The 9,581-nt window shown below is 32.5% G+C and overlaps 1 protein-coding gene across 1 annotated transcript; it reads right to left on the bottom strand.

Moving 5' to 3' along the window:
* Positions 1–310: 310 nt before the first annotated feature.
* On the bottom strand, positions 311–9,016 carry LOC132731451 (thyrotropin-releasing hormone-degrading ectoenzyme-like). Its single transcript, XM_060717639.1, has 9 exons — positions 8,371–9,016; positions 5,645–5,855; positions 5,263–5,418; positions 4,614–4,731; positions 3,181–3,301; positions 2,427–2,581; positions 2,143–2,256; positions 687–827; positions 311–400 (listed from the first exon to the last, which is right to left on the bottom strand). Exons 1-9 carry the CDS (start codon positions 9,014–9,016, stop codon positions 311–313), a joined length of 1,752 nt encoding a protein of 583 aa, XP_060573622.1.
* Positions 9,017–9,581: the final 565 nt, after the last annotated feature.

The raw sequence follows: 9,581 nt of genomic DNA, 5'->3' as shown, positions 1-9,581 counted from the left end.
ACTGTTTTTCTTTTATATATCTCTAAAATTCAAAATAAAAATAGATATAGTCGAAGGTGATAATTTTAAATCCACTTATTTAAAGCATGAACTAAACTATTGTCAGCTTAGCTTCACTCTATTTTCAAAATATTCTTAATAAAGCTTGTCATGTAGATTTTTATTTTTGAATAAGTTTTAATTTGCAAGCGAACATTACAAAATTTGGAATTTCTTCTCAGCATTGGAAGCAATAGACGAAGTACAGCTTAATTTTATGAAAACGTAAGCATTTCCTTTTCTTATTTCTATTTTTCTGATATGAATGGCATTAGAAATTGTAGTATCGACGTACTTTCATTCCCTTTTGAAATGTGTTTTGGCCAACTATGAAACTCAACATACGTATTACTGCTGCACCCTTGAAATAAAACAAAAGCCGGTTATATTTATTCAAATAATGATGAGAATTTTGTAGATAAAAGCATGATAAAAGCAACAGGTCTGGTATCGCAAAATAACAAAGGGTATAAACAACAACTTCAAGACTTTAAATTTAATACAAGAACAAAATAGCAACCAAATATTACCACTACAAAAGTGACTCAAAGTGCCTATCTTTAAAAATATTCGATATTGTATTGTCATAACCAAATATATGAGTGAATTGTAAAAGGTCAATTTAAACCTCATGCAGACAAACATACCTTTTGATACGGAATAAAACCAAATATATTTTTGCTTATGTCCTTTGATTTGTACACAGGATTGTGAAGAGGATGGGTCCATCTTGGGTTTCCATCAATAAGTAAAACATTATGTAGTATATCTTTGATGAACTTGTCCCACTTAAATAGAAGAAAAATAAAGAGTTGTGTCTATTGGACTAAAGAGCTCCCCGCTGCTGTCAATAATAAACGTCATTATAGCATAAAATCGGCTATTTTCCCCTTTTTGCCCATGTTTTAACGGGGCCAAAACCATGCGTTAACATAGTCACGCGCTCTTGTTATAGCCCGGTTTTACCTATGCGCAATACATACAGGGCCAAGTAAACAAACAAAAAAACTGACGATTTGGCCTGTTTATTGAAGGCCTCAATCGCATAACGGCGAGCAGCATTCAAGTAACTATGCCGGAAATACGGCGTATAGACATCGCCGCTTATCTTGGTTGTCGCCCCTTTCTAAGAAACGGACAGTTGTCAATGTAAACAAATAAATGTCATTCAGTTTAACCCTCCAATTAACTTACAAAACAAGATAACACAAATGAATATGAGAAAATGTTGTTTTATTGATGTTAATATTGATAAATGCTATTTATATTTCTTTGAGAGAATAATGTTTAGTGCCTGATATTCTTTTATAAACTTGTGAGCTTGAAAACAAAAATCTGATGACACTGATCTTTTTTCTACCGTCAATTTGAAATCATTCTAAGAATTTTTGAGGGTCATGTTTCATCTTGGGCAGAGTAATTTAATGTTTTTTAAATCAATTAAAATTCGAATTTTCGAACGGTTCTGAGCATTTGACTTTCCCAAGTAGTTGGCCACGGAAAAATAAAACGCATACGTAAAACATGTATAATTGGATAAATACCGTCCAAGAACAAGGATTTAATACATGTGTTTTGTATTAAATATACATCATGAATCTTTTTTTTTAAATTTTATGCTATAATAGCGTCAACGCAGGTTTATTTCGTGTTAAAAAGTCTGCAGAGTCCATCGGAACTGTTGGAGCCCTCCCCCTACCGGGCTCGGGCACCAACCGTTCCTCGGGACTCTGCAGACGTTATAACACGAAAAAACGTGCGTTAACCCTACATTGTATATCAAGTGCTTGCCACTGAATATGTCGTGTTAATATCGAATATGTCGTGTTAATATCGTCAATTGTATAAGATATTTATCAATGTGTATTTTACGGAGAACGCCTCAGTTGTCGGTGATATATGTGTTATGGATATGTTAAACAGCAATTTCAAGTTCATGATTAATGTGTTCGAAGTAAAAAATTCTTTATAATAACATTAAACAAATTGAATAACCTGTATCATTTTCTGTAATGTACAGATGTAAGTACATGTATCATGTTATTGTGGTTAAATAATAATTGTGTAAAATAAAGTTCAATGTATAAATTGAGAATCAATTACCATGTTCCAGTCTGGATGGACAACATCTACACCAGTATATTGGTAAAATCTTGCAAATCCTTCATTCAACCAAATATCATCCCACCAGTGAGTCGTCACTAAATTTCCAACCCACTGTAATAATTTTATTAAATAATATTTTTCATGGAGTGTAACATATAAAAAATATTTTTTACATAAGTAAAGAATTGAACATAAACAGCTTTGTACATCGCTTAAATGGTGTATTGATTTCACACATTTAGTAATATCATATAGTATATACCAATAGAAAAAATATTTACTGTGTGGGCAACCTCGTGCGACACTATGCTTGCTGCTGTTTCTATTGACTTGAGGGAATCCTTGTCCAGGTCTACCAGCATCGCATTGTCGGAATAAACTATAAGTCCCCAATTCTCCATTCCACCCGCTTGGTAATTTGATATCGCAATGTTGTCTACAGTTTTGTTATAATTTATTATCATACATTATAACACAATCTTTATCATCATATATATTTCAACGTTAAATGCATACGTGAGTATAATTTCCAAATAATTATTACTTAACACCGACGAAAAAACGTTTGAGAGCTTCGTATTGCAAGACTGCAAGATTGTCTAAATATTTGAGAGTCCATAAAACCATTGTTACGAAATACATGGAGGTTTGTTACCTTTAACACCCAAACAACCACAAGTAACAATTTGAACTTGAAGTATATTTTTTTTGTATTTATTTTATGCGATTTTATATCAACATATTAAAACAGTTGAGCCGCGCCTTGACAAAATCAACATAATAGGTTTGCGACCATCCGCGCAGTCTGATCAGGATCCATGCTATCAGTTTCTCTACTTGTAATAGGGTTTGTAAGCGAACAGCATGGATCCTGATCAGACTGCGCGCATTCGTAGGCTGGTCTGGATCCATGCTGGTCGCAAACCCATTATGTTGGTTTTGTCGTGTCGTGGCTCATTTTAAGTATGTTCAGCTAATGCTGCAAGAAATCACAGCTAAGTCAGCATTAATCGTTGATATATTCAAAATCTTTACCTTGCTTTGGTAATGGGTAGGATACTGCGAAGTAATCTGCGAAGAACTCTTGCATCTTTACACCTACATCTAGAGCGTAAGTTGTTTTATTGATAGCACTAGGTTTTGACCATGTACGAAACTAAGACAAATAATAGAAAAAAAATGAAATACACAAACAATACTATGTAAAATTAGCAAGTAAGTAAAGACGATTTCTACTTAAATCAGAGACGTATCGTTCCAATGATTCCCAATGAAACAAAAAGATAACTTCAGATTATGCAGCATTTTTAGTAAACGGCTATATAAATAATTAAACGACAAAGAAATGATTTCCTTTGTAACACACATTAACTTCAAATAATGCAAACAGCTATATAATTTGATTAAACGACAAAGTTGCAAGTTATTTATTTATTTTATTTTTCAAATTATGCAGCATTTTTAGTAAACGGCTATATAAATAATTAAACGACAAAGAAATGATTTCCTTTGTAACACACATTAACTTCAGATAATGCAAACAGCTATATAATTTGATTAAACGACAAAGTTGCAAGTTATTTATTTATTTATTTATTTTATTTTTCAAATTTTTTAAATGCATCTTTATATCTAAACAATTAACTTTTTGTCAAATTAAGGTAGAACGCTACACTTTACAAACTTTCAAGTAGCGTCTTGCAAATTGGCATGTGAAACGTTGACCATGTTTCAGATTTGATTCCGTTTATTTTATTCCAATAGTTTAAGCCATTTTATTTTGTACACATGGCGTCAAGGTTGACCACCAAAGCCTGTTTTAGAACACGACGTCGTCTCGTATCCTTGGTAAATCTTAGGAGTATCACAATGTTATCGGCAGACAAAATATCTTAAATTCTACAGTACTCAAAGGAAAATATATTTTCCTTCATGCATCGTTTTACGCCGGAAAATGTGTGAAAGTTGGAAAGAAAATTGGCAATTTTTTTAGTAATATTTGGCATTCAGTTTAGCTACAGTTTCAGCTTTGAAGCGGCTTATTTAACAATTCTAGCAATAAATTTTTGATTTTTTGTCTTTAACCTTCCTTTGAAATGTATCCTCAGTTTAAGTATGGCGTTGTGATATCCGTAACATTTGCCAACAAAAAGCAACGACGTCATGTTCTAAAACGGATTTGGAGGTCAAATCTGACGTCATGTGTAAAACAATGTCTTGAAATATTTAAAATCAATGGAATTCTTATTAAAATATGGTCAACTTTTAACATGCCAATTTTGAAGATGCTTCTCCAAAGATTGCAAGATGTTGCGTTCTACCTTAAAACTGTCAATATATATTAAGATGTAATTAAATTTGATTTGTTTCATCAATATTTTTTACAGTTCCATTTTATTTTTGCTTGTGTTTCATTTGCTTGTTTTAAGAATAAAAGAAAAGAGAAATAACATTAAGTATTTTCTTACTTTGACACCATTTGCAGTCGTCTTTTCAAGATGCTCATGGTTACCAACAAAGAAAGCTAGGAGGTACACAGACATCTTTGGCGTTCTTTCAAATGTATCTGCTATCCAACCATTGGCTCTAAAATATTATTTTAAAAGCAAATTTAGCTTTCATAATGAATAGATAAGTACAATAAAAATCGAAATCTGTCAATCTACATTTTTTATACATCAAGTTAAAAAATGGATTGTTTTTATGTTGGCAGGCAGATCGCATATAAATACGAAATATCACTTGGTTTGTCATTGCTTCCGAGGGAGGGACCACCTCAAATTTTGGTATGTCAGTATCTGGTTATATTCAAAATATATAGGGTGAGGACTTTACGCAATGGAAATTTTAAATGGTCAAAATACCATGTGTAATAAAGCAAAAAAAATTCAGTAAAAGCACTTATTAAAGACTTGTTATTGAGACTTATTTAATGAAGGTAATATGGGCGATAATGTACTTTCAATATGCAGTCCGTTAAATAATATATTGGCTATTTTACACTAAATTAAACATGTTTACTATACATGAACATGAACCTTGCTGTAGTGATAAATGCTTAGGAAATTTTCCCATAAAAAGCCATAGAAGATTTGAAAAAAAAACCATGATAATCACCTGTTAGTCGAATTAGAAAGTGGCATATTGGATAACGATAACACTGATTTCTTCCTCACAAGAGTAACGTCGTATTGGGATTTAATCGCTGGTTCATCGAAGCATGGAAACGCTTTTCTCGCAGATATCGGTTGAAATTGAGTTGCGACAAAATACCTGAGATCAAACATAAGAACAAAATAAAAAAATACTAACTTTAACCCAGCAAACCAGTTTTCAACCTTTCAATTATAAAAAGGCAATATATTCCTGCATTAGAAGCGTTTTTACATTAAAATAATAACTTTGCATCAGATCCATATGTAAAGGAAGAATGTTTTGTATTTAAGAACGTCTGTTATAGACCTATGTTTCCTGATAAAATCAAAGGGTGTATACTTACACTTCGTTACCGTCTTCTTCATCATAAGCATAAAATAATCCATCACTGGTGGCTCGTAAAAGGCCATCAAATTTAGTTATGCTGAGCACATAATTTTTACCCGCCTTAAGATACTGGTTTGTCAGGATGTATAAAAACTCTAGCTCTTTCTCAATCACATATTTCTTGTACAAGTTTTCTGAACTACCCTCGAGATTCACAACAACGGGTCCTGAATATAGAGTATATAACATTATACATTAATTGGAAATATAAAATTATTCTTCTTCAAAAACTTAACCATTTTGTGCGTGTACATCAATTTAGACAATCAGAAAATTCTACAAATTATAAACGCTCGATTGTTTTTTCAGCAGTGTTAAATTAATTTCCTATAATGTACAAATATTTGAAATGTGATCCATCTTATGTAAAAATGTATATCAGCCAGAGAAATAAATAGTTTTAAGTAAATACAAAATATGTATTTTCGAAAATACTTGATGATTATGTCAACAAGACACATTTACCCTGTCTGAACTTGCAAATGGAGAGTGTTCAAGCCACGCTCCTCGAAATGACGAGTTGTTAGTCTTGACACGGTATTTCATTTCCGTCGGAGATTTGACGGGGGCATTAAACTATTCATACACCTCCTTAAACTTTTCATATTCAACATCGCTTCAAATTGACACAGATGGAGCCTTGTCCATTCATCATTACTTACCGTCTATATTATAACGTCGTTTGTATTGTAACTAAACGTAAATGTTTTAGTATCATAAAACAACACGACGAGTACTTACCCTCTATTGACAGCCCATTTATATTTAAGGTAATAATACTAGTGTCTCTCAAACAATTCAATTTTATCGTCACAGATCCAGTAAAAGAAAAGTCTTCAGGTTTAACATTATTGTAGATGTCAGGTTTCAATTCGATAGCGTATAGTAATGGGTCAATGTTCTGTGGTAGGCGAAAATACTAATTTCGATTGGGAAAGAAAAAGTTTCAATTGGAAGAAACATATTTCATTTAAACACTACTTTCCCAAAAAAAAACAGTTTTCCTCTTGTTTTGAGAAGCAACATTGATAATGTCTTATAAAAGCTTCCAAGCACTCTCCAGACATGAACTCTATGACCTATTTCAGGCATAAGCATACCCTTTAATTAACCACAATAGCTCACAACAGGCTGGATAGTATTAACACATAAACGGTCATGACTTTCCTATCACCTTGTTTCTAAGAACAATGGTTTTCGGTAAAAATAGCATAGGTTAAAACTAGCATGGTAGTAATTATTTCAATTAATGTATAACAGTTGTTTTGTTGCTGAATATCGAATATTGCATGAACCGATGCTAGATGATGTAGCATGTTTTTGAACAGACAGTAATGCTTCAATTTATCAAGCCACTATTTTAAATACCAGTGATTCATGTTTTGTGTTGATTGATTTTAAAGGATTTCTCTTTTTTCGAATTGTTTTTAATTTGCTTTTAATGTATGCATATATGAAATATGTTAATCAAGTAAATATCACACACATTAAACTTCAAGCCCATAAACGTATTTGTACATTTTTTTTAATACCGAAAGTTTCTTGTCACTGGATATCATGAACCCCTTTTATCGTCTATGTCTTTTCGCGCTTCGTTAATTTGAGATTTGGCCTTGACTTAAAACGGTTATGACGTAAGATGATGACCCGTTAGAAAAAACATATTGTTTTCCATTGGCTAGTCAACTGCGCGGGAAAGATTGTACTGACTTAACAAGGCTATCAGTATTCGGGATGTCATATTCCCCAATCAGCAAATAATGGCTCAGTAGTTGTAAATTAATGCCGAAATTTCCCCGAAATATTTTGTAAATTTATAAGTGAAATACAATGTTTTTTTTATCAATTTCGTTGTCACAACATCTCTGACTGGCATTTTTTATTTAACTTGTCTCACCTACCATGGAGAGGCATGCAACCTCAGCCGGCTTAATGAGAATTAATGACACTATTGAATCAACTTTTCGTCAGACAAATTATATAATTATTTCATGCTATCATGTACTTTATACTTTGACGAATGTTGTTCACAACTGTCCTGTACCTTGTTTGCTAAATAATTATACGTTCTTAAGTAATCATAGTAGATGTTGTCTCATTTTATGTAATAATAATAATAATAATAATAATAATAATAATCTTTTATTATAGTGACATGTGTTTTCGTACATGAAAATTACATATATACAATGTAAATAAAGAACACCCGGCCTTATAGGCCTATAGGTCACCTTAACAACAGTGTAAAATGCACGTGAATATATACAAATGGACAATTGAAATAATAAGAGTCTGTGTAACATAGTTACATATAATAGCTGTTTAGAGGCAAAATTAACGTTTAAACATAAATAACAAATGACTACTTTAAACATTAGGAATAATTGTTCTGTATTAAACTTAATTTGTATAGAGTCAGTATAAACGCTTAATATCATAAGAGTTGTCGTGATACCGTAACATTTAGTTGAAATTTGTCATAGCTGTTTCTCAAATTACAATATATCCGTATTATAAATTAAATAAAAGTTAATACAAATGACCTTTTCAAGAAAATGTGGGTAATAATCGATAATGTTACATGAGGTTCATATATATGTACAACTTTACACAGACAAAATAAAGGATGAAAATCTAAGGTATTTACTGATGAAAATCACCGCATACTAGTATATAACATACTACTTATGATATAATAAGCATTAACAATAAATTTTGCACATTTTCTAGGGTGAGTTTGAACCAAGAAAACAAGTTTGTCTTTGTTTGATTTGCGTATAAATTCATCACAGTTTAAAATGTTTCCAAATATAACAGATCTTGGGTTACTATAAAGAGCACATTCAACAAGAAAGTGAGTCTCGTCTTCAACTAGTCCGCTATTGCACAACTTACACAGTCTTTGTGCAGGGGATTCACCCACATAACGTCCGGTTTCAACCCTAAGTGGAAGTATTCCGGTTCTGAATTGAGCAAATAAAGCCCGTTCATTTCTTTTTAAGTTCAACTTAACATATTCCTCACAAGTAAACTCAGTTTTAAATGTTCTATATGTTCTCAACTTTGATACTCGTTCGTAATCTCTAGACCAAACGGTTGAATAAAACTGGTTCATGTTTTCTTTGGCTAAGTCCATTGAGACGGCGAGTTTCCTATTGTAATACTCCGTTAGGTGAAGTCTAGACATAACGGTTTTAATATCACTGCACCAGTTACTGTTATTTGGCGAGCTGTAATCTCTATTGAATGCACGCTTGGTTAGTCTATTCTCATCAAGTTTTACCAGTCTATTCCAGTACCTGATCATTGCGAGCCATCTACGGTACATGCTGGGTAGCCATCCAATTTCACGAGTAACGCTAATATAGGTGTAAATCGATGTACACCTAAAAAGTACCGTATCGCCCTGTGGTGAATATTTTCCGCTGATTGGTAGTGTTTATATCCCAAATGGAAGCACAGTAATCGATATTGGTATAACACAGGAATTGTATAGTTTTTCGTAAGTTTTAAATCCAGTTTGTTTCAGATTATGAATTTTATTTATAATAGATCCGAGAGCTCTCCCGGCACTTTTTGAAAGTATTTCACAATGAAAACTATAGTCGCGTTTCTCATGCATGATAACACCGAGATACTTATATTTGTCTACAATTTCCAGCACATTCAATCCAATTTTAAATTCATATTCTGTCCGTTGTGTGCGGCCTTTTCGAAAGTGTACGACTTTAGACTTTTTCTGTGTTACGAGAACCCGCCATCGCTTGCACCAGTCATGCATTTGGTTAAGCATTATCTGTAGATCTGCTTCCGACTTTGCGATAAGGACTATATCATCGGCATATAGCAACATTTAGACCGAAGTGTCATCGATTTTGACCCCAAGGTCAAGG

Source organism: Ruditapes philippinarum, unplaced genomic scaffold (genome assembly GCF_026571515.1).
Source record: "Ruditapes philippinarum isolate M1 unplaced genomic scaffold, ASM2657151v2 ctg2332_1_1_1_1, whole genome shotgun sequence".
In the NCBI taxonomy this organism is placed as follows: Eukaryota; Metazoa; Mollusca; class Bivalvia; order Venerida; family Veneridae; genus Ruditapes; species Ruditapes philippinarum.
The sequence above is the reverse complement of the archived record's forward strand: the minus strand, read 5'-3'. Positions and strand labels throughout refer to the sequence as shown.

Excerpts from the sequence above, each read along its gene's own strand:
- LOC132731451 (XM_060717639.1), bottom strand. The coding sequence starts at position 9,016 with ATGTACCGTAGATGGCTCGCAATGATCAGGTACTGGAATAGACTGGTA. Across the intron at positions 5,856-8,370 it reads TGCTTATTATATCATAAGTA|GACCCGTTGTTGTGAATCTC; the intron begins GTATGTTATATA and ends CTCTATATTCAG. Across the intron at positions 2,257-2,426 it reads CGCACGAGGTTGCCCACACA|TGGGTTGGAAATTTAGTGAC; the intron begins GTAAATATTTTT and ends AAATTATTACAG.